Consider the following 24217-nt stretch of genomic DNA (forward strand, 5'->3'; position numbering starts at 1 on the left):
AAGTGTGATATTTTCCCTGTGGAAGTTTGAAAGTGTCAGAATAATAAGAAAGCAGTCAAAGACAATGTGACGCCTTCATTTAAAAAAATGAATTTATGGGTAAGAAAACCAGCAAACTTTAATGACTGCAGTCATCCAAATATCAACTTATTCTCCTGATCATCTAATGAAGCTCCACTGGTCACTGAGGTTTCCTTTAAAGGATTCTGTCAGATTTGGGGGACTGTGGTGGTGGTCCGGCGCTAGTCCACATCTTCCAGGCTGTGATAGTCGGGCTGACTCAGAATCTGCGTTTTCATGCTGGATGACACCAGGAGCCAGATGTGTGTTCAGAGACATAAAGAAGAAGCAGTTTTACTGAATATAAAACTGAGACAGAAATAAAATCTGTTCTGTGATCATGAACTGAACGTAAACAGCTGGATTTGAAAAGAAACAAACAAATTCAGAGTAACAAATAAACCAGCAACCAAAAGGTTCATCGGGACTGTTTAATCTGCAGCAGCCTGAACAGATGCATCATGGGAAGTTTTTGTTTGGTGTTTAAAGTCCCATCACAGAGCTGCAGTTATTTACAGCCCAGTTACTGTAGGTGAGAGCAGGAGGAACTAAAGCTGAAAATGACCTGAAAAGCTGTCCCTGCTTCAGGTCTGTGGACCACAGATCACAGAAGAACACACACCTGATGTCGTGTTTTAGCATGTTTAGCAGTTCCATGTAATGGGCAACACAAGACTGACAGGTGGAGCATTTCAGACGAAACTTTATTGAGTTAAAGTCAGGTAGAATGCAGAAATGAGCAGTTGGTGGTTCAGAAAGATGCAGTTGAGGTGACAGAGAAACACAGGGCCAGTCCTCTTCCTGCCATTCAGTCAGCCGATGCTCAGCTTTAATGCAGTCCATGGTGGAGTGTCACCAGCTGCCGGCCTCCTCCCAGGTCTCTGGGCCCTTAGCAGAACCAGGTCTCCACTGAGCAGTGAACACACATTCCCAACGCCCCTGAGAGAACTGCGTTGGCTCAGGTCACTAACTAACTAACCAACCCTCATCAGAGTGAAGAAGCAGCAGCGCCACACTAAACTGTGGATTAAAGGTCATGTGGCCAGACCCAACGCTTTGTGTCAGCTTACAGTGCAGCACTGATAATTCATAGGTCAAATTACTGATTCCAATGAATACACTGTACCTCAAAGGGAATGTATACTATTCTAATCTCTATTTGACCTTTACCAGCACAGGAGGAGGTGCTGTGCCACAGCCAGTGGGTGTGGGTGGGGGTCCTTTCCTTTTAGTGTGGGTGGGAGTCCTTTCCTTTTAGTGTGCAGCCCCTCAGAGGCTCTGGGTGGGTCCAGAGATTCTGCCCAGCGCTCACATGCACCGAGGTGTTTCTGTGATCCGTGCCTCATCACCCCCCTTTCTGACACAAAAAGACTCCGATGCTGTGGCTTGGAAGACCCCTGTTGTAGTGATGAACATGTCTGACTGAGCTGTGACTGCATAGTGCAGAAAGCACTCCCACAGGACAGGAAATAAGATTAAAGACAGCCCAGCTGCACCTGAGCACCAGGCAGCCTCCGGCCACTCACTCACCACTCCTGCTTTAGTCTGACTGATTAGAATCAAACTTTTGACATTTCTGCTGATCATATGGAGATCATATGAACACAGACATCTGTAAAATGAATATATAAAGAGTTGAACATCAAGTGGAGCAAGTACAATCTGTCTGAACTGGTAAAAAAGGGAGTTTCCATTCTTGGTTCACACTGCAGAACACACAGTGCAGCCCGACATCCCGCAGCCTGGGGGGGGGGGGGGGGGGGGGCAACCTGAACACAGCCACTTCTCTCCATCTGTGGAAAAGGAAAAAGTGTCAGTCAGGAGGTCAACACAGCAGGGCATGTGTGCAGATGTGTGCAGATGGTGGCCTTTGGCTCTTTCAGGCTAAATATGAGCCCAACAACAGCACCCTGCTTCTACAGGAGGAAGAACCGAGTTCTCCACCAGCTACAACATCGTGCTCCATCTCTGCAGATGCACCGGCTTCCTAATGTACAGACCCTCTGGGCCTTTTTCCTCTTGTGTTGCCTTACATCTGGGAATATAAATGGCAGCATAACAACCCTGCAGAACTATCCCATCAGGTTCTGCATTTCCATCACTGCTGATTGGAGCCAGAGCCATTTGTCACGGGCCTGCGTGTCACAGCGTGTCACGTGCCTGCGTGTCCCGGGCCTGCGTGTCACAGCGTGTCACGAGCCTGCGTGTCACGGGCCTGTGTGTCACAGCGTGTGACGGGCCAGCGTGTCCCGGGCCTGCGTGTCACAGCGTGTCCCGGGCCTGCATGTCACAGCGTGTCCCGGGCCTGCGTGTCACAGCGTGTCACGTGCCTGCGTGTCCCGGGCCTGCGTGTCACAGCGTGTCACGAGCCTGCGTGTCACGGGCCTGTGTGTCACAACGTGTGACACAGCGTGTGACGGGCCAGCGTGTCCCGGGCCTGCGTGTCATGGGCCTGTGTGTCACAGCATGTCACGAGCCTGTGTGTCACGAGCCTGCGTGTCACGGGCCTGCATGTCACAGGCCTGTGTGTCACAGCGTGTCACGAGCCTGCGTGTCACAGCGTGTCACGAGCCTGCGTGTCACAGCGTGTCACGAGCCTGCGTGTCACAGCGTGTCACGGGCCTGTGTGTCACAGCATGTCACGAGCCTGTGTGTCACGAGCCTACGTGTCACGGGCCTGCGTTTTACGGGCCTGCGTGTCACAGCGTGTCCCGGGCCTGCGTGTCACAGCATGTGACGGGCCAGCGTGTCCCGGGCCTGCGTGTCACAGCGTGTCACGAGCCTGCGTGTCACGGGCCTGTGTGTCACAGCATGTCACGAGCCTGTGTGTCACGGGCCTGCATGTCACAGGCCTGTGTGTCACAGCGTGTGACGGGCCAGCGTGTGACGGGCCAGCGTGTCACAGCGTGTCCCGGGCCTGCGTGTCACAGCGTGTCACGGGCCTGCGTGTCACAGCGTGTCACGAGCCTGCGTGTCACGGGCCTGTGTGTCACAGCATGTCACGAGCCTGTGTGTCACGGGCCTGCATGTCACAGGCCTGTGTGTCACAGCGTGTGACGGGCCAGCGTGTGACGGGCCAGCGTGTCCCGGGCCTGCGTGTCACAGCGTGTCACGAGCCTGCGTGTCACAGCGTGTCCCGGGCCTGCGTGTCACGTGCCTGCGTGTCCCGGGCCTGCGTGTCACAGCGTGTCACGAGCCTGTGTGTCACAGCGTGTGACACAGCGTGTGACGGGCCAGCGTGTCCCGGGCCTGCGTGTCACAGCGTGTCCCGGGCCTGCGTGTCACAGCGTGTCCCGGGCCTGCGTGTCCCGGGCCTGCGTGTCACAGCGTGTCACGAGCCTGCGTGTCACGGGCCTGTGTGTCACAGCATGTCACGAGCCTGTGTGTCACGAGCCTGCGTGTCACGGGCCTGCATGTCACGGGCCTGCATGTCACGGGCCTGCATGTCACAGGCCTGTGTGTCACAGCGTGTGACGGGCCAGCGTGTCCCGGGCCTGCGTGTCACAGCGTGTCACGAGCCTGCGTGTCACAGCGTGTCACGAGCCTGCGTGTCACAGCGTGTCACGAGCCTGCGTGTCACAGCGTGTCACGAGCCTGCGTGTCACGGGCCTGTGTGTCACAGCGTGTCACGAGCCTGCGTGTCACGGGCCTGCATGTCACAGGCCTGTGTGTCACAGCGTGTGACGGGCCAGCGTGTCCCAGGCCTGCGTGTCACAGCGTGTCACGAGCCTGCGTGTCACAGCGTGTCACGGGCCTGTGTGTCACAGCATGTCACGAGCCTGTGTGTCACGGGCCTGCGTTTTACGGGCCTGCATGTCACAGGCCTGTGTGTCACAGCTAGACCCCGAAGCCGTTTGTATTTAGGATAGTGGCTGGCTGATGAAATTATTGGCTGGCTAGCTGGCTCAGCCAAAACCTTAATGGCTGCTGCAGCCACCAAAATGTTCATGGCTGTAAATGGCTCATACAGTTACTTCATGCCTATGGTCTACGTTCTACTGATTAACAAGGTCCCAACATGCAGTGTACTGGTTACACATATACATAGGCTATTTCCACAACACAGGTTAGCAAAAAAAAAACGGATAGTACTACAACAAATAATGTATTTATTTTAGCATTTGTTTATTAAAAGTTTAAAAAAAAGTCATTAAAAACACCTTTTCAAGCACACTGATTGGGAACAAATACATATACATGTCTTATTTACAGTATTATCTCAGTCACTTATTAAAGTTCAAGAACAACGGAGAACCATGAAAAAAAAAAAAGAATTCAAGCCCAAGGGGTGGGAACCAGTGACGCGCGGGTCGACGAAAAAACATCCCTCAACAGACCGCTTTTTCCACTAACCCGCCCGTTAACTCAGACCGCAAGAAATATTTATGAAAAAATGTTGACCCGACCCGCTTTTAAAAAAAGTAGCCAATGGTCTTAATGAACATCCTAGCGTCATTGGCAACGCACAACGGACCTCATATAGCCTACCTGCATTAATTTTCAAGGTGTTAAAATTGGTCTGTTTACTCTTTGGCTGCGATGGCTTCCCGGTGCCACACTTGTGACGGGCCATGTTGGTCGTTCCAGTTTTGTGGCTATCAAATGCATACATTGCTTCACAGGAGGTGCACATGACAAAGCCTGCACTTTGCTCATCATCTTTGATGATCTCGGCTTTTTCTGCGTGTGTGTTTGCGGAGCTTCCACTCTCCCAACTTGACCTTCTCTCTTGCCGTCTCCATACCTACTGTACTTCTGACCACGTACGTCAGTTATTCAGCCAATAAAGTGTAGGCCCTATTTATTTAATAGAACATTGTGTCTACTGTTTGAATTACAAACGTTTACCACGTTATGTTTTAATGTTTATCTCAAACGACAAAACGACCCGACCGATTGCAACCCGAATATCATTAAAAATATTTTTTTATGACCCGCAACTGCGAGTGACGGCGGATGCCTGCAGGCGCCCGCTGGCTTCGGGTCAGCCCGCGCATCACTGGTGGGAACTCTCGCTTTCTCTCACACACACACACTCTCTCTCTCTCTTTCTCTCTCTCTCCCTCCCAATAGCTAACAAATTGTATTACCTTCATTCATGATAATGCCTAGCGGCGGCTTCGGGGTCTAGTCACAGCGTGTGACGGGCCAGCGTGTGACGGGCCTGCGTGTCACGAGCCTGCATGTCACAGCGTGTCCCGGGCCTGCGTGTCACGAGCCTGCATGTCACAGGCCTGTGTGTCACAGCGTGTCACGAGCCTGCGTGTCACGAGCCTGCGTGTCACGAGCCTGCGTGTCACGAGCCTGCGTGTCACGGGCCTGTGTGTCACAGGCCTGTGTGTCACAGCGTGTGACGGGCCTGCGTGTCACAGGCCTGTGTGTCACAGCATGTCACAGGCCTGCGTGTCACGGGCCTGCGTGTCACGGGCCTGCGTGTCACGGGCCTGCGTGTGTGCCACAAGCTTGGTGTTTCTCATCCAGTGAGAAAGGGAATAGGAATGTAATGCTAAGGGTTGTCATTTTAAAGACTTTTTGATTCAACCATTGTGAATATAAAAGCATAAACTGCTGCCATCTGTCACAGAAAAAGATTCTAAATCTGTGTTTTAAATGTTTCAAAGAAGAATGAAGAGGCTTACCATGTTCTCAGCTCGTCTTTAGGCTTCTTACTGTCTCTCACTTCATCGGGCTTCTTGGCTTCCATGTCAGTCTCTTCTTTGTCTTCCTCCACACCGAGGATCACACTCTGTCGAACACTGACTGATATCACCAGCGCCTGCACGATGCCGTAGATCAGAGCAAACTCAGGGAGATACTCCTGGATCAGCCACAGTAAGCCTGCCATTCCCACTGTGGAGACCAAAAACATGGCCATGCCATGAACCCACAGCCTCAGCGCTCCCTGGAGCCCCAGCACCTCCAGGATCAGCTTGGCAGGGGGGGACACCGTCCACAAGAAAGCCACAACAAACAGGTCGAACAGGTGGCGGAGGAAGTTGAAGCAGATGTCGTAGTGCTCTGGGAGGGTCTCCACCGTCAAGCTGTGTGCAAAGAGTCGAAAAGGAGACGTCAGCTGAGAGGAAGGTGGAGGAGACGGAGGTGGTGTTCCATAGTCAGAAAAGTCCCCATCGATGTCCTGCTCCCATGCTTCACCTCTCCTCCGTCTCAGTCCACCTGGCTCTGTTTTTCTTGGCCAGAGATACAAGGTGGAGACGTATCTGCTCCACCACCCAGACTGCTGGGAGGCGGCCTCCGCCTGTTTCCCTGGGCTTCCCATGGGCTGAAGCTTCTCCTGCGCCTCCCAGAACTCCTCTGCAGCACCACCTGGGCACTGGGCACTCTGTCCTCTCCACCCTCCCCAGATCCAGGGGCTCCACACCCTTTGGCCCCAGCCACCTCTGCCTGGCTGCGTTTGGCTCTCGGGTGTCAAAGTTGGGGTATTCTCAGCTGGGACACTGTTGCCCCATGAGCGCACCCACCCCCACGCTCTGCCCAACACAGATGCCATGTTCTCTTAAAGGTCTAACTGGATGTGATTTAAATAGGCGAGGCCCTCAGTCATGGGCTTCTGCGCCTTATTTCCCGACCTGTGAAGCTGAATCTGCTCAGAAGGATCCCGGCTGGACACGGTGACGTCTTCAAGCCACAGACACGCCCATGGGTGTGTAGAACCAGTCCAACAGTCGGCCAAAGTGCATTACTTAAAGAGCCCTTAGTGAAGTAGCGACAATTCCAGAACAATCTCCATGTTTGAAGGCGAGCCTGGGGCCCTGGGGCCCTGGAGCTGCACACCGCAGCGGTCTCAGCGGTCCTGGGGAGGAAGTTAGCCCTGGCTGCGGCACCAGTGGGCGGCCATGACTTCAGCTCAGTAGCAGCTAACACATCACAACTTGTTTAACTTTCCCCAAATGTCCCTCCACTTGTCATGCCTGCAAAGAAAAGACAGAAAAGAAAAGAAAAGGAGATTTGTTGATGGCTTCAGCACAAAGTCCTCCCAGCTCCACGTCAACACCCCCGCGCGCTAGCTGCCGCTGCGCAGGGCAGATCCCTAAAACACTCAGAGGCCGTTTAGGGCTTTAACTCAAGTTAAAGCAAGACTATTCAACAACTGTCCGCTTATTTCTAACTTTCTTTCAAAATTAATAAATCGTTAACTAATGTTTGAGGTCTCTTAAGGTAACCGACGCCAAACAGAAGCTAAATGCTTACCTTTGGCGACGTTAGCTGGAGTTTGTGTGTCGCACCGAAGCTAGCGTCAAATAACGTCATCAACTCCACATCTGTGTGCCGTGTCTGAAACGTTTTTAGCCAAACATTCCTCACAAACAGTCACGCTCAGCTCCGCGAGAACAAAAGACGCCTCACTTCCGGGGCGTCCTGAGCCTTCAAAATAAAACCAAGGTCACACCGCCGGAAACTGCCTGGACCCAGGAGTCTTTGCGTTAGCTTGAAAATGTGCCTCCGGACACACTTTATACACAATGAGTGTTTATGATTGAGTCCGCCCCCCCAGCACAATATAAAGAGCATCCTTACGGGGCACGTGCCGGTTCCTCGTGTCTGTGGGACAACACAGAATCACGTGAACACAATGACTCTGTAGTTAGAGAAATATCAAATCCAAGTGCAGAGCAAAGGAAAAGAGAAGCAGGTAGACTCAGGGGGACCGGAAGCAGTCGCAATATCTGATGTATTTTAGCCAATCACAAATGGAATTTGGATAAAACACTTCCTGCTTCAGTTAGCATACACAATGAAAAATATAGCTGCAAGCAGCGATGTGGGGGTCCTAGCAGAATGGCACAATAGACAAGGCTTGGGCTGCTCAGGAAGGGGTCATGAGTCCATGCACTAAGTTTGGCATCGATGCATCAATGCATCGCAGAGATACGGCCAAATGTCCCGTTTGCGCGTCGGCGTACAGTTTGATTGGCTGCCACCAGGGCTCTAAATTAACTTTTTTCATCACCAGCCAAAATGGCTAGTAGATGTTAATCTTACCAGCCAAACGCACACTCACTAAGGGGTTAAAGTGTCTAGTAAGTTGGTCTTTTCTACCAGCCAAATTGAAATTTCACCAGCATTTGGCCGGTTGGCTGGTGTTAAATTAGAGCCCTGGCTGCCACGGTTAAACGGAAGTGTAATAAAAAAATCCACATGATAACTTATATGCGGTTTGGTCTGAAGATTCTATGTGCCAAGTCTCGTGGAGATTGGACAATATGCGTGGCCTTAAATGCGTTTTGAAGATTTTCGATTAAATTCAAAATGGCGGAAAATCCAATATGGCGCTGATGACGTCATGAGGTGCGTTGAGCTCGTCTGCATCCAGGGATTCCAACTGTACCTTATTTGTGAAATTTGGACCAAGGGGTCCAAAGATATGAGCAAAAATGCATTCTTGCTACATATAGCGCCACCTATTGGCCAAATGTCACCAAACTTCTTTGGCCTCTTACCGTCGTGGTTTTGAGTCTGTGTTAGAAGTTTGATGTCATAACATCAAATGGTTGCCAAGATATGGCCTCACTTCCGGTTTGGGGGCGTCAACCTCGAGTTTGATTGGCTTTTATGGAAAATCGGAAGCCTACTTAATTCCACACTAACTTTTGTGCAGATTGGTCTTAAGAGTCTATGTGCCAAGTCTCGTGAAAATTGGACAATCTCTGACCTGAAATGCTTTTTGATTAAATTCAAAATGGCGGGAAATCTAAGTATACGCAAATTGACGTCATAGGGTGCGTTGGACTTGTCATGATCCAAGGATTCCAACGATGCCTCATTTGTGAAATTTGGACCAAGTAGTCAAAAGTTATTAGGCTGAATGCACTTTGAACTTTGGCGTGTTGGTGGCGCTAGAGCGTAAGCTCTTGGGGCATGAAAATTCTTGAGTTTGTGTTTGGCACTTGGCTGATTACATGTGCCAAATTTCACAACTTTTTACCATAGCGTTCATGGGGCTGCCATAGACTTCAATTGCAGCAGAAACTGATTAATAGGAAACGCTACTAACTCAATGGGTTCCTGCTGCTAGGACTCCCAACTAAATGCCTTTCTGTAGAACATGTAGATGCTGTTCAAGTGCGCAAAACTAAATATTTAATAACTGGTGGTTTCATAAACCTCAATGTTAACTTTACCAATTATTGTGAAAAAGCAGCGTTCAGTTTACCTGAAAGGTTTCTGAGCTGAATGTGTGCATATAAGTCAAGAAAACAAGTTGGTTCAACCGATTCTCTTTATTGAGTGCTTTGATGAGCGATGAATGACAATTGCTACCAACCAGTCAGACAAAAAAGCTTTAGGGATAATTTTTTTTTTTTTTTTTTGAAACGCATATTTGCAGTAGGCATTACCACTCCATAATATGTCATGCATCCCAGAGCAGCCTTCTGCTGCACTGTGGGGAGAAACAAACAGTCCCAGAGTTGTCAACCATTTATTTAAAACCTCCTTAAATCAACGTGTTATTTTTACAACCACTTTAACAACAGTGCTGTACAACACTTAAAAGTCCAATGGTTTATCTACATACAGGGGTTAAAACCCTTCTTACATTTCAGGGGAAAGTTTAGCAAAAGAAACACTTTCACATGGTGTCAGAGACGGTTTTTAAATGAGGCTTCATCCTCCCGACTCCATGACTGAAGGTCCAGTCTCGTCTGAAGTTCTGCTCCTGTGAAGGCACATGAAATCTCAGCGTTAACATCTCAGCGCAGTGTGCATCAAAGCTTAGCCGACATAACGCCGTGTTACACCAACACCACATACCTAGTGCCATGTATACCAACCTGCTCCATTTCTGCACACATGACCACATTTAAACGAGAGAGAGAAAAAACAAACAAACAAACAAAAAAAACAAAACTTTAAAAGCCAAAACTTAGTTTGGCCCAAACCTGACCTTTGAAACTGAACATAGTTGTGGATCAACTCCCTCCTGCATGTAAAGACTCAGCTACACTCTGATGGGCCGAGGTGTTGTGGCCATGCTCCAAAGTGGAAGTGTATCTTAATCCAGCTGAAATCCAGCCAAGCTGCTCTCATTCCCACATTTTTCTGTTTGTCAGAAACCTAAAGGCAGAATTCAGCTGTACTTTCATGGCCTCCCACAGAGGAAGGTGGAAGCAGCAGGTCTTAAACCTGCCCTCACAGCCTCAGAAATGCCCAAGCAACTTTAACTCGCTTCAGCTCTGCATGTCATCATAGTGACCATTGAGCTTGTGCCGCCTCAGTCAAACCCAAAATTAAAGGGACTTAATCTGCAGTGTTTGACTTCTGCAGCCTCCAATAGCTCCAGCAGTCTGAGTCTCAGTGCGCTGCGAGTAGACTTCAGTTAACATCAGTAGAACCAAATAACTGCATCATCATTGACCAGACCGGTGGAGCCAGGGCTTTCTGCCAGAAGTAGAAGTAGTAGTAGCCACCAGCTGAGGAGCCACGCATATTTCCTGCCTAGTTACAGCTCCCAACACATGTACAAACTAGGGTTGCCACAATATTCTAGTGTCAGTGCATTTTAACAATTACTCCACAGTATTTTAATAGAAAATAACCTGGTCTGCTTTGCATGTGACCATCAAACCTTTGACAAGACAGACATTTCCAGATAATTGTGGTAAATCAAAGGAAGTCACTTTGATTTTCATTGCTGAAGACACACCGAGTCAGTTACACTGAATTCCTACAGCAGGGAGGGGGGGGGTCAAACTGGTCCATGAAAGGACTCATTTCCTTCAATCAACTGAACTGGTTAAGACCTTCAGTGCAGACAGTTCAGTTGAATGAATGAAACAAGTCAGCTGTGCTGCTGCAGGTTAGAACAGAAACCTGCACCCACACAACCCTTTCATGGGTCAGTTTGACATCCCTGGCTTAGTTCCAACCACACATCCTTCTGAATCTTCATAAGGAGAACAGGTTCATCTCATTGCTAAAATAGGTTTGGTTGCAACCTAGTAAAGTGGATTTTTGGCTGAGTACAATCAAATCTTTAGTGCAAAAGCTACACCATGAAGCTAAACCTCAACTCACTGTTTCAAAGCTCATTGCTAAGCTATAGTCATGCAGCACTACCCACTTCATCTGGGGCTGACTGGGGGTTTCTTCCTCAACTGATACTTACATATGAACATGACAGGCCAGCTCCCATTAGTTCAGATGACCTAATGAAAAAAAAAAAAAAAAAAAGTGTAATTAATTCTAAAAATATACAAACTTTAAAAAAACCTAACAAACGTGACTGAATGTTTTCATCAATTTACTGCAATCACATTTGCTTTTGTAATTTTAGTTGATCCAAGTCATCAGTCCAGTTACAGCTTCCTTTACAGTCCAAAGAATGAAAATATATCAGGAAGCAGCAGAGGAAAGCTAAAGTTAAAGATGCCCCCGTGGTTTGCAGTAAATGGATTCAACATTGCAGACCACTGTGGTCAGTGCACTGTGAAAGAGCTTCATTGTATATTCAGAGACTCTAGTCTATGAAATCATCATCCCACATGATGAGATACAACAGAAGTTTGTAGGTACCAGCCTTACCCGGAGGGACTTTCTCCATCCAGTGGCCCTTCGATTAACACCTGCGGGTTAAAGCACAGCGTTAGGGCCGGCTTGGATCGCTCAAGTTGGGCTTGAACACTTTAAATATGCATGTTCAGTGCACTGTGAAAGAGCTTCATTATATATATTTATATATTCAGAGACTCTAGTCTAGTGAATCATCATTGTAGCATTCTGGTTAGTACTGCGCATCATTCAGTGGTTTTCCACACAAACTCACCTCCTCTTACAACTGCACACAGCACAGTCTCCTTTGGGATCCTGAAACGACTGGCCAGGTCATTTCCAACACAAACCCCACCATCCGTTGCCTAGAGACAAAATGGAAACATGCATTTAAAGGCATGGACATGTTTAGAAAATGTACACTTCACAAATCAGTCTTATAAACTGCCTTAATCGGACCAAGACTTCACAATTCAAGAGTCACTCAGTGGGTCTACATGGTGAGATTAATTCCATTATAGCTATAGTTGGGTTATGCTACTTATTTGAGCCAGGGTAATTCTCCTTGGATATATGGCGGTGAATGAATGGATCAGAGGCACAAAGCGTGTCATACCCCGGTATGATAGGTGGCGCTGTACCCATTCCAGCTGTTGCTAATAGAGCCACTTCCTGTTGACCTCCACCACCACCAACAACAAACTCAGGCATTGGAGAAAGATGGAGAACGCAGAGCCAGATGAAGCTACGTCCCTCTACATTTGCTCTGTGATGAGCTGCTTGTTGCACAAACTCGATGCCCAACGGAGCATTCTCCATCGCGTTGTTTGTTTCTTTCTGACGGCGACAACAGGAATATCGTCTCCTTTGACTTCCGGGTCACGACCCCGGGAAAACATCTGGAGCATGCGCAGAACGCAAAGTCTATTTCACCACGTGCTTCAGCGTCTACAAGCAGGTTTAGAGTGACTTTCAGCTATCCCGGGTCTTAATCGGATCCAATTTCTTGTCAGGTTAAGGTGTCTAAATGAATTTAATAAGCTGAGAGCTACTGATCATTGGTAAAGGAGCACCGTGTCAACCCAAATGAACATATCTGGAAAATAAACGTCTCAGATGACGCTGTGCACCATTTTAGGAGCGCTGCTAAATGAAGGCGTTCATACAGTTCTCCAACTGCAGGAGACTTTTTTCATTTGTTCCACAACTCCAAAGAAAAAAAGCTTTAAGAGTTCCCTATTAAGCAGCCCGTGATCAGCCATTTTGAGTTAAAGGACGAGGAGACCTGCCACATTAATGTCATTTTATATCATTTAGTTAAACATATCATCCCGTGTCCTGTTCGGAAGTTACAGTGCAGTTAATTACTTTTTAAAGCTTTTAAAGTTCCAGGTATTTTGTTGTTAACTTAATACTCACTTAACGCAACCACCAGTGAATGCAGTTCTCCGAGAACTTCTGGGCAAGTTTTCAGCTCATCATACTCGATGAAAACGACTCAACTGAGAGCTCACTGTGGAAATAACCGTCTCCCTCAGGGTCGGATTCCTCCTCCATTTCTAGTCTCGTGGCCATGCCACGTGCTCAACACAGAGCACCCGCAGGCGCTGCCTTCACTCCGTTCACAAAGCGGAGACAACGGAAACCTAGTACATGTTTAGGATGTGCCGCTAAAGTATCCGTCACCATCTCACATAGTGTCCCGCTCATATTCGGGATAAGTCCCGCCAATGTTCCGCTCTCAAGCATCCTGGATCTGAAAGACCGAGCTGGCTCCGTTCATCGCTTATATATGCGGTCCTCTCCGCACAGACGCCTTAGGTATCCTGATCATTGCCTGTTTTAAATGTTTGCCAAACTGGTAGGAGCATAGACGCGTAGGAGACAGACTGAAAAGGGGATCTTTGTGAACAGACGGGTATCCTGAACATTGCCTGTTTGAAATGTTTGCCAAACTGGTAGGAGACGGACTGAAAAGGGGCTCTCTGTGAACAGACGGGTGTCCTGAACATATCATACGTGTGTCTGTAATCACATATTAACTACATAGGCAAGGCAATTTTATTTGTAGAGCACAATTCGTACACAAGGCAATTCAAAGTGCTTTACATCTACATAAAATCACAAGAAGGCAATAAAATCATTTAAAAAAACAAAAAATAATCATTTATTAATTAATTTAAAAGTGAAGAGTGCAGATAAAATACTTCCAGCTGTCATATGCACAGCTAAATAGAACTGTTTTCATCCTGGATTTAAACATAGTCTACCCTAGTTTATTACTATTAACAATTTCTTGATACAATAATAAGTCTAATACAAAGGAATAACAAACATCAAGTATAAAGCAACACACTTAATTTACACTGAATGTAGAAAATAAGATATACCACAAACACAACACAATTCCAATAACGGCTCCCACTGCTATTGTTCAGTTGATACCAGTCTGACAGTTATCTGTCAAACACTTAAAAGGTTTAGATTGATAAAAATAAAAATAAAAACAACAGACATTTTGTACGTATACTTACAAACTTAGTCTTTGGTGAATTTACGTGTGTCCTTTGGTGAGCTAAAATTCGTGCCGTAAAAGAGAAATCGAAGAACTCATTTCCAGTTTTTGGGATTAGGATACAACGCATTGAACTACAAGTACCACCCATGACCATGCATTTTTGGGTGCCAGGTTGTGGTAAGCTAGACGAGGAAAGCGGCTTTTACACCTGGTACAGTTTTACGGTCTCTTATTGCAAAACTGGCAACATACAGAGCTCCTGTGCTGTCGTCACTGAGGTCAGCTAAACGGAAGGAAAATGGCGACCGCCTACGAGAGATACAATTTGTAAGTAGCCTTCATTTAATTTTGGCAACCTTTCCCTTCCATATTCCGTTTTTTTCCAACTTTGTTGAAATATACAAAAGGAGAACAGCTCAGGACGGAGGTTACAGAGGAGCTGGAGTTCAGGGGTCTCGTTAAGGTAGATGACACGGCGGCTGAAGTTTGCTGACAGACACGGAAGGTAGAGCAGGAACCCGCCGAGCTTCACCTCACACTCATCCATTATGAACACAGAGAAGCCTGCTATCGATATGTTAACTTGGTGGGAGGTGTGTGCAGTTGCCAAATGCTGTTTTTTCTTTTTTAATCTGTTGGCCGGTTTTGATGTTCAGTGCAAACACGGGGATAAAAAGTTGGTCAATGGGCATGTCGAATTGAATTTAGTCTGGGAACTATGTCAACACACATTACTGTGAAGTATTCGTTTTATATTATCTCTGTTGACTCAGGCAGGTTATAAAATTAGCGGTGAATTTCGGTGACACTTGTTCTATCACACGTGAAAACGTCCTTCTCCAGACACACCCTTGTTCATACACTGCACCCTGTTCAAAATGCAGGCCGTCCAGTCTTCCCAGTCCTCCTCCACCTGCAGTGTGGCGGCAGCACAAGGGTTCATCCAGCCTGGGCGTGGGCGTGGGGATATAAAGTATGAGGCACTGCATTCTCTGCACCACTGTATGGGAGGTGAGGTCAGACAGTGGAAATACAAGTGGCACGCTGTATCCCTGTAGTACAGGCATGTGGATTAGAAGGACCAACAATGGAGTGAGTGTTTCACCACATCAGCCTGATCTCCACACGTCACTGCAGCTGAGCAGGAGGGCACATTTTTCTGTCGATTTAAAGCCGTGTTACTCAAGCTGTGTTTTTATTAGAAAACGGGGATCTTTTCAGTGATCAGTCTAAGTTCCCAGTTGAAGGCAGACTAAGTGTAATGTATACCAGAAAATACCAACATATAGACACACACACTGATCCCTCTCACACGTGTCTTATGAGCTTTCAAAGATGAAATGGTGCATTCTTCTGTATCATCCAGGTTTTCTCATTTTGTTGACATTTGTCTGTAAACCAGATTTATTTCTCTAATGTAGCGAGAACAAGTTATTCCTTTCACTTTTATTGAACAAGAAATATCTCTATTAGTTTGATTAATTGATTTCTTTTGAAGGGGTTTCTTGCTCACAGACATTAGCGTATCGACGCTAAACCAGGGAGAAAAAGCTTGAAAGGAAGCAACGGGATTGTAATGAACTTTATTGATAATTGTGCATTTATACTGTTGTTAAATTCTTGTTGACTCCATCCTAAAAGTAACTAAGTCTTAAATGTTAAATGTTATTTCAGAGTTTTTAAAGGAAATTGTATAAATTGTAAGTTGAGTATTTCTAACATTTGATTGTAGACTTAAAGCGATACTCCGGAGTAGATTCAACCTGGGGTCATTTGAACCGTGACATCCAGCCAAGTAGCCCACCCGCAGTTTTTTCGATATTGGCTGAACATCAGCTGAGTTACTGAGTTATCCCGAATAGCTTCGTACAAGGGTTAATGGATCCTGGCAGTATCTCCAAAATTACCACACTAAAATCACATGCCATGACACCAAACTTCTACAGTAGTACAAATATGGTCTGTACTCACCAAACGATGCATTTGGAAGTTTGAAAATAGTCCAGGAGTTTATTATTATCAACACAAGCCTGATAGCTTTTCTGCTGCTAAAGCTGCGTCGACGTCGCTTCAGGGAGCTGGGAGCTTCAAAGTAAGATGAGGGTTGATCTACTACTGTAGACAACAAAGCAAGGCTGCTCAATTTCTCCATTGATAAAATAATTTCACAACTCTACAACATAAAAATTAATAAAAAAACATGTAGAATATAGCATATACTTTGTTGATACAGAGAGGATCCTGGCATAGTTGGACAGGGGTTGTGTTATTGCATCATTTGTGGAGCAGCTGGCAGTAAGGGATCCACAGAGGATGCTGGCTTTGAGGAGGCCCTTTAATGGCTTTGAGGTGCCACTTCATAATGACAGCGGTCAGAGCCTCAGGCTGTGAGGCTCTGAGGCAGTGAGGCTGTGAGGCTCTGAGGCAGTGAGGCTCTGAGGCAGTGAGGCTCTGAGGCTGTGAGGCAGGGAGGCTCTGAGGCAGTGAGGCAGTGAGGCTGTGAGACTGTGTCACTGAGGCTGTGAGGCACTGAGGCTCTGAGACTGTGAGGCACTGAGGCTCTGAGACTGTGAGGCAGTTAGGCTCTGAGGCAGTGAGGCACTGAGGCTCTGAGGCACTGAGGCTGTGAGGCTCTAAGGCTGTGAGGCACTGAGGCTCTGAGGCAGTGAGGCTGTGAGGCTCTGAGACTGTGAGGCTCTGAGGCTGTGAGGCTCTGAGGCTGTGAGGCACTGAGGCTGTGAGGCACTGAGGCTGTGAGGCACTGAGGCTGTGAGGCACTGAGGCTCTGAGGCAGTGAGGCTCTGAGGCAGTGAGGCTGTGAGGCACTGAGGCTGTGAGGCTCTGAGACTGTGAGGCTGTGAGGCACTGAGGCAGTGAGACTCTGAGGCAGTGAGGCACTGAAGCACTGAGGCAGTGAGGCACTGAGGCTGTGAGGCTCTGAGGCTGTGAGGCAGTGAGGCTCTGAGACTGTGAGGCAGTGAGGCTCTGAGGCTGTGAGGCAGTGAGACTCTGAGCCAATGAGACTCTGAGGCACTGAGGCTCTGAGACTCTGAGGCAGTGAGGCTCTGAGGCAGTGAGGCTCTGAGGCACTGAAGCACTGAGGCTCTGGGGCTCTGAGGCAGTGAGGCACTGAGGCTATGAGGCTGTGAGGCTCTGAGGCTGTGAGGCTCTGAGGCTCTGAGGCAGTGAGACTCTGAGGCAGTGAGGCACTGAGGCTCTGAGGCAGTGAGACTCTGAGGCAGTGAGGCTCTGAGGCAGTGAGGCTCTGAGGCAGTGAGGCTCTGAGGCAGTGAGGCTCTGAGACTCTGAGGCACTGAGGCTCTGAGACAGTGAGGCTCTGAGACAGTGAGGCTCTGAGACAGTGAGGCTCTGAGGCAGTGAGGCTCTGAGGCTGTGAGGCAGTGAGGCTCTGAGGCAGTGAGGCACTGAAGCACTGAGGCTCTGAGACAGTGAGGCTCTGAGGCACTGAGGCAGTGAGACTCTGAGGCAGTGAGGCTCTGAGGCACTGAGGCTCTTGAGGCAGTGAGACTCTGAGGCAGTGAGACTCTGAGGCAGTGAGACTCTTGAGGCAGTGAGACTCTTGAGGCAGTGAGACTCTTGAGGCAGTGAAACTCTGAGGCAGTGAGACTCTTGAGGCAGTGAGACTCTTGAGGCAGTGAGACTCTTGAGGCAGTGAGACTCTTGAGGCAGTGAGGCTCTGAGGCAGTGAGTCACTGAGACTCTGAGGCAGTGAGGCTCTGAGGCAGTGAGGCTCTGAGGCAGTGAGGCTCTGAGGCAGTGAGGCTCTGAGGCAGTGAGACTCTGAGGCAGTGAGGCTCTGAGGCAGTGAGGCTCTGAGGCAGTGAGGCTCTGAGGCAGTGAGGCTCTGAGACAGTGAGGCTCTGAGACAGTGAGGCTCTGATGCAGTGAGGCTCTGAGGCAGTGAGGCACTGAAGCACTGAGGCTCTGGGGCTCTGAGGCACTGAGGCTCTGAGACAGTGAGGCTCTGAGGCACTGAGGCAGTGAGACTCTGAGGCAGTGAGGCTCTGAGGCAGTGAGGCTCTTGAGGCAGTGAGACTCTGAGGCAGTGAGACTCTTGAGGCAGTGAGGCTCTTGAGGCAGTGAGGCTCTGAGGCAGTGAAACTCTGAGGCAGTGAGACTCTGAGGCAGTGAGACTCCTGAGGCAGTGAGGCTCTGAGGCAGTGAGTCACTGAGACTCTGAGGCAGTGAGACTCTGAGGCAGTGAGACTCTGAGGCAGTGAGACTCTGAGGCAGTGAGGCTCTGAGGCAGTGAGACTGAGGCAGTGAGGCTCTGAGACTCTGAGACTCTGAGGCAGTGAGACTCTGAGGCAGTGAGGCTCTGAGGCAGTGAGACTCTGAGGCAGTGAGGCTCTGAGGCAGTGAGACTCTGAGGCAGTGAGACTCTGAGACTCTGAGGCACTGAGACTCTGACGCACTGATGCAGTGAGGCTCTGAGACTCTGAGGCAGTGAGACTCTGAGGCAGTGAGACTCTGAGGCAGTGAGGCTCTGAGACTCTGAGGCACTGAGTCAGTGAGACTCTAGGGCAGTGAGACTCTGAGGCAGTGAGGCTCTGAGGCAGTGAGGCTCTGAGGCAGTGAGACTCTGAGGCAGTGAGACTCTGAGGCAGTGAGGCAGTGAGGCTCTGAGGCAGTGAGGCTCTGAGGCAGTGAGGCTCTGAGGCACTGAGGCAGTGAGACTCTGAGGCAATGAGACTCTGAGGCACTGAGGCTCTGAGACTCTGAGGCTCTGAGGCAGTGAGGCTCTGAGGCAGTGAGACTCTGAGGCTCTGAGACTCTGAGGCAGTGACACTCTGAGGCAGTGAGACTCTGAGACTCTGAGGCACTGAGTCAGTGAGACTCTAGGGCAGTGAGACTCTGAGGCAGTGACACTCTGAGGCAGTGAGGCTCTGAGACTCTGAGGCACTGAGTCAGTGAGACTCTAGGGCAGTGAGACTCTGAGGCAGTGAGACTCTGAGGCAGTGAGACTCTGAGACTCTGAGGCACTGAGTCAGTGAGACTCTAGGGCAGTGAGACTCTGAGGCAGTGACACTCTGAGGCAGTGAGGCTCTGAGACTCTGAGGCACTGAGTCAGTGAGACTCTAGGGCAGTGAGACTCTGAGGCAGTGAGACTCTGAGGCAGTGAGGCTGTGAGGCAGTGAGGCTCTGAGACTCTGAGGCAATGAGACTCTGAGGCAGTGAGGCTCTGAGGCAGTGAGGCTCTGAGGCAGTGAGGCTCTGAGGCAGTGAAGCACTGAGGTTCTGGGGCTCTGAGGCAGTGAGGCTGTGAGGCAGTGAGGCTGTGAAGCTCTGAGGCACTGAGGCAGTGAGACTCTGAGGCAGTGAGGCTCTGAGGCAGTGAGACTCTGAGGCAGTGAGGCTCTGAGGCAGTGAGGCTCTGAGACTGAGGCTCTGAGGCTCTGAGACTGTGAGGCACTGAGGCACTGAAGCACTGAGGCTGTGAGGCTCTGAGGCTGTGAGGCTCTGAGGCACTGAGGCAGTGAGACTCTGAGGCAGTGAGACTCTTGAGGCAGTGAGGCTCTTTAGGCAGTGAGGCTCTTGAGGCAGTGAGGCTCTTGAGGCAGTGAGGCTCTGAGGCAGTGAGACTCTGAGGCAGTGAGGCTCTGAGGCAGTGAGGCTCTGAGACTCTGAGGCTCTGAGGCACTGAGGCTCTGAGGCTCTGAGACTGTGAGGCTCTGAGACTGTGAGGCACTGAGGCTCTGAGGCAGTGAGGCTCTGAGGCAGTGAGGCAGTGAGGCTCTGAGGCAGTGAGGCAGTGAGGCTCTGAGGCAGTGAGGCAGTGAGGCTCTGAGGCAGTGAGGCTCTGAGGCAGTGAGGCTCTGAGGCAGTGAGGCTCTGAGGCAGTGAGGCTCTGAGGCAGTGAGGCACTGAAGCACTGAGGCTGTGAGGCTCTGAGGCTGTGAGGCTCTGAGGCACTGAGGCAGTGAGACTCTGAGGCAGTGAGGCTCTTTAGGCAGTGAGGCTCTTGAGGCAGTGAGGCTCTGAGGCAGTGAGGCTCTGAGGCAGTGAGGCTCTGAGGCAGTGAGACTCTGAGGCAGTGAGGCTCTGAGGCAGTGAGGCTCTGAGGCAGTGAGGCTCTGAGGCAGTGAGGCTCTGAGACAGTGAGGCTCTGAGACAGTGAAACTCTGAGGCAGTGAGACTCTGAGGCAGTGATACTCTGAGGCTCTGAGACTCTGAGGCAGTGAGACTCTGAGGCACTGAGTCAGTGAGACTCTAGGGCAGTGAGACTCTGAGGCAGTGAGGCTCTGAGACTCTGAGGCACTGAGTCAGTGAGACTCTGAGGCAGTGAGGCACTGAGGCTCTGAGGCAGTGAGACTCTGAGGCAGTGAGGCTCTGAGGCAGTGAGGCTCTGAGGCAGTGAGGCTCTGAGGCAGTGAGGCTCTGAGACAGTGAGGCTCTGAGACAGTGAGGCTCTGAGGCAGTGAGGCTCTGAGGCTGTGAGGCAGTGAGGCTCTGAGGCAGTGAGGCACTGAAGCACTGAGGCTCTGAGGCAGTGAGGCTCTGAGGCACTGAGGCTCTTGAGGCAGTGAGACTCTGAGGCAGTGAGACTCTGAGGCAGTGAGACTCTTGAGGCAGTGAGACTCTTGAGGCAGTGAGACTCTTGAGGCAGTGAGGCTCTTGAGGCAGTGAGACTCTTGAGGCAGTGAGACTCTTGAGGCAGTGAGGCTCTGAGGCAGTGAGTCACTGAGACTCTGAGGCAGTGAGGCTCTGAGGCAGTGAGACTCTGAGGCTCTGAGGCAGTGAGGCTCTGAGGCAGTGAGGCTCTGAGGCAGTGAGACTCTGAGGCAGTGAGACTCTGAGGCAGTGAGACTCTGAGGCAGTGAGGCTCTGAGGCAGTGAGGCTCTGAGGCAGTGAGGCTCTGAGGCAGTGAGGCTCTGAGGCAGTGAGGCTCTGAGACAGTGAGGCTCTGAGACAGTGAGGCTCTGATGCAGTGAGGCTCTGAGGCAGTGAGGCACTGAAGCACTGAGGCTCTGGGGCTCTGAGGCACTGAGGCTCTGAGACAGTGAGGCTCTGAGGCACTGAGGCAGTGAGACTCTGAGGCAGTGAGGCTCTGAGGCAGTGAGGCTCTTGAGGCAGTGAGACTCTGAGGCAGTGAGACTCTTGAGGCAGTGAGGCTCTTGAGGCAGTGAGGCTCTGAGGCAGTGAAACTCTGAGGCAGTGAGACTCTGAGGCAGTGAGACTCCTGAGGCAGTGAGGCTCTGAGGCAGTGAGTCACTGAGACTCTGAGGCAGTGAGACTCTGAGGCAGTGAGACTCTGAGGCAGTGAGGCTCTGAGGCAGTGAGACTGAGGCAGTGAGGCTCTGAGACTCTGAGACTCTGAGGCAGTGAGACTCTGAGGCAGTGAGGCTCTGAGGCAGTGAGACTCTGAGGCAGTGAGGCTCTGAGGCAGTGAGACTCTGAGGCAGTGAGACTCTGAGGCAGTGAGACTCTGAGGCAGTGAGACTCTGAGACTCTGAGGCACTGAGACTCTGACGCACTGATGCAGTGAGGCTCTGAGACTCTGAGGCAGTGAGACTCTGAGGCAGTGAGACTCTGAGGCAGTGAGGCTCTGAGACTCTGAGGCACTGAGTCAGTGAGACTCTAGGGCAGTGAGACTCTGAGGCAGTGAGGCTCTGAGGCAGTGAGGCTCTGAGGCAGTGAGACTCTGAGGCAGTGAGACTCTGAGGCAGTGAGGCAGTGAGGCTCTGAGGCAGTGAGGCTCTGAGGCAGTGAGGCTCTGAGGCACTGAGGCAGTGAGACTCTGAGGCAATGAGACTCTGAGGCACTGAGGCTCTGAGACTCTGAGGCAGTGAGGCTCTGAGGCAGTGAGGCTCTGAGGCAGTGAGACTCTGAGGCTCTGAGACTCTGAGGCAGTGACACTCTGAGGCAGTGAGACTCTGAGGCAGTGAGGCTCTGAGACTCTGAGGCACTGAGTCAGTGAGACTCTAGGGCAGTGAGACTCTGAGGCAGTGAGACTCTGAGGCAGTGAGGCTGTGAGGCAGTGAGGCTCTGAGACTCTGAGGCAATGAGACTCTGAGGCAGTGAGGCTCTGAGGCAGTGAGGCTCTGAGGCAGTGAAGCACTGAGGTTCTGGGGCTCTGAGGCAGTGAGGCTGTGAGGCAGTGAGGCTGTGAAGCTCTGAGGCACTGAGGCAGTGAGACTCTGAGGCAGTGAGGCTCTGAGGCAGTGAGACTCTGAGGCAGTGAGGCTCTGAGGCAGTGAGGCTCTGAGACTGAGGCTCTGAGGCTCTGAGACTGTGAGGCACTGAGGCACTGAAGCACTGAGGCTGTGAGGCTCTGAGGCTGTGAGGCTCTGAGGCACTGAGGCAGTGAGACTCTGAGGCAGTGAGACTTTTGAGGCAGTGAGGCTCTTTAGGCAGTGAGGCTCTTGAGGCAGTGAGGCTCTTGAGGCAGTGAGGCTCTGAGGCAGTGAGACTCTGAGGCAGTGAGGCTCTGAGGCAGTGAGGCTCTGAGACTCTGAGGCTCTGAGGCACTGAGGCTCTGAGGCTCTGAGACTGTGAGGCTCTGAGACTGTGAGGCACTGAGGCTCTGAGGCAGTGAGGCTCTGAGGCAGTGAGGCAGTGAGGCTCTGAGGCAGTGAGGCAGTGAGGCTCTGAGGCAGTGAGGCTCTGAGGCAGTGAGGCTCTGAGGCAGTGAGGCTCTGAGGCAGTGAGGCTCTGAGGCAGTGAGGCACTGAAGCACTGAGGCTGTGAGGCTCTGAGGCTGTGAGGCTCTGAGGCACTGAGGCACTGAGGCAGTGAGACTCTGAGGCAGTGAGGCTCTTTAGGCAGTGAGGCTCTTGAGGCAGTGAGGCTCTTGAGGCAGTGAGGCTCTGAGGCAGTGAGGCTCTGAGGCAGTGAGGCTCTGAGGCAGTGAGACTCTGAGGCAGTGAGGCTCTGAGGCAGTGAGGCTCTGAGGCAGTGAGGCTCTGAGGCAGTGAGGCTCTGAGGCAGTGAGGCTCTGAGACAGTGAGGCTCTGAGACAGTGAAACTCTGAGGCAGTGAGACTCTGAGGCAGTGATACTCTGAGGCTCTGAGACTCTGAGACTCTGAGGCAGTGAGACTCTGAGGCACTGAGTCAGTGAGACTCTAGGGCAGTGAGACTCTGAGGCAGTGAGGCTCTGAGACTCTGAGGCACTGAGTCAGTGAGACTCTGAGGCAGTGAGGCTCTGAGGCAGTGAGACTCTGAGGCAGTGAGACTCTGAGGCAGTGAGGCTCTGAGGCAGTGAGGCTCTGAGGCAGTGAGGCTCTGAGGCAGTGAGGCTCTGAGACTCTGAGGCACTGAGGCTCTGAGGCAGTGAAACTCTGAGGCAGTGAGACTCTGAGGCAGTGAGACACCTGAGGCAGTGAGGCTCTGAGGCAGTGAGTCACTGAGACTCTGAGGCAGTGAGACTCTGAGGCAGTGAGACTCTGAGGCAGTGAGGCTCTGAGGCAGTGAGGCAGTGAGGCTCTGAGGCAGTGAGACTGAGGCAGTGAGGCTCTGAGACTCTGAGACTCTGAGGCAGTGAGACTCTGAGGCAGTGAGGCTCTGAGGCAGTGAGACTCTGAGGCAGTGAGGCTCTGAGGCAGTGAGGCTCTGAGGCAGTGAGACTCTGAGGCAGTGAGACTCTGAGGCAGTGAGACTCTGAGGCAGTGAGACTCTGAGGCAGTGAGACTCTGAGACTCTGAGGCACTGAGACTCTGACGCACTGATGCAGTGAGGCTCTGAGACTCTGAGGCACTGAGACTCTTGAGGCAGTGAGACTCTGAGGCAGTGAGGCTCTGAGACTCTGAGGCACTGAGTCAGTGAGACTCTAGGGCAGTGAGACTCTGAGGCAGTGAGGCTCTGAGGCAGTGAGGCTCTGAGGCAGTGAGGCTCTGAGGCAGTGAGGCCCTGAGGCAGTGAGGCTCTGAGGCAGTGAGGCTCTGAGGCACTGAGGCAGTGAGACTCTGAGGCAATGAGACTCTGAGGCACTGAGGCTTTGAGACTCTGAGGCTCTGAGGCAGTGAGGCTCTGAGGCAGTGAGACTCTGAGGCTCTGAGACTCTGAGGCAGTGACACTCTGAGGCAGTGACACTCTGAGGCAGTGAGACTCTGAGGCAGTGAGGCTCTGAGACTCTGAGGCACTGAGTCAGTGAGACTCTAGGGCAGTGAGA

The 24217-nt window shown here is 50.8% G+C and overlaps 2 protein-coding genes, 1 long non-coding RNA gene and 1 other non-coding gene across 7 annotated transcripts in view; 1 reads left to right on the plus strand and 3 right to left on the minus strand.

Annotated features, from left to right (window-relative positions):
• Positions 1-126: 126 nt before the first annotated feature.
• Positions 127-7430, minus strand: c18h6orf47 (chromosome 18 C6orf47 homolog). Its single transcript, XM_075450045.1, has 3 exons — positions 7270-7430; positions 5700-6989; positions 127-1853 (listed from the first exon to the last, which is right to left on the minus strand). Coding segments are annotated over exons 2-3 (870 nt in total). The 5' UTR covers positions 6569-6989; positions 7270-7430; the 3' UTR covers positions 127-1852.
• Positions 7431-9264: 1834 nt separating this feature from the next.
• LOC142368115 (uncharacterized) lies at positions 9265-14238 on the minus strand. Of its 2 annotated transcripts, none has more exons than XR_012767262.1 (5): positions 14103-14238; positions 11843-11933; positions 11602-11642; positions 11186-11225; positions 9265-9736 (listed from the first exon to the last, which is right to left on the minus strand). It is a non-coding gene; the product is annotated as an uncharacterized LOC142368115 (long non-coding RNA). The 2 variants fall into 2 exon arrangements; XR_012767261.1 differs by lacking the exon at positions 14103-14238 and adding an exon at positions 12988-13342.
• LOC142368364 (small nucleolar RNA SNORD52) lies at positions 11493-11560 on the minus strand. Its single transcript, XR_012767332.1, has one exon. It is a non-coding gene; the product is annotated as a small nucleolar RNA SNORD52 (small nucleolar RNA).
• A 97-nt stretch (positions 14239-14335) lies between the features above and the next one.
• Positions 14336-24217, plus strand: part of sacm1la (SAC1 like phosphatidylinositide phosphatase a) — a 53499-nt gene continuing 43617 nt past the window's right edge. The window contains exons 1-2 of one of the 3 annotated variants that reach the window (XM_075450174.1): positions 14343-14413; positions 14494-14591. In XM_075450174.1, the coding sequence (XP_075306289.1) occupies positions 14554-14591 (38 nt within the window). In that variant the 5' untranslated portion in view covers positions 14343-14413; positions 14494-14553. Of the gene's footprint in view, positions 14414-14493; positions 14592-14970; positions 15098-24217 lie in introns of those variants that run through there. The other 2 variants (XM_075450176.1, XM_075450175.1) reach the window with 2 other exon arrangements.

Source organism: Odontesthes bonariensis, chromosome 18 (assembly GCF_027942865.1).
Source record: "Odontesthes bonariensis isolate fOdoBon6 chromosome 18, fOdoBon6.hap1, whole genome shotgun sequence".
Lineage (NCBI taxonomy): Eukaryota > Metazoa > Chordata > Actinopteri > Atheriniformes > Atherinopsidae > Odontesthes > Odontesthes bonariensis.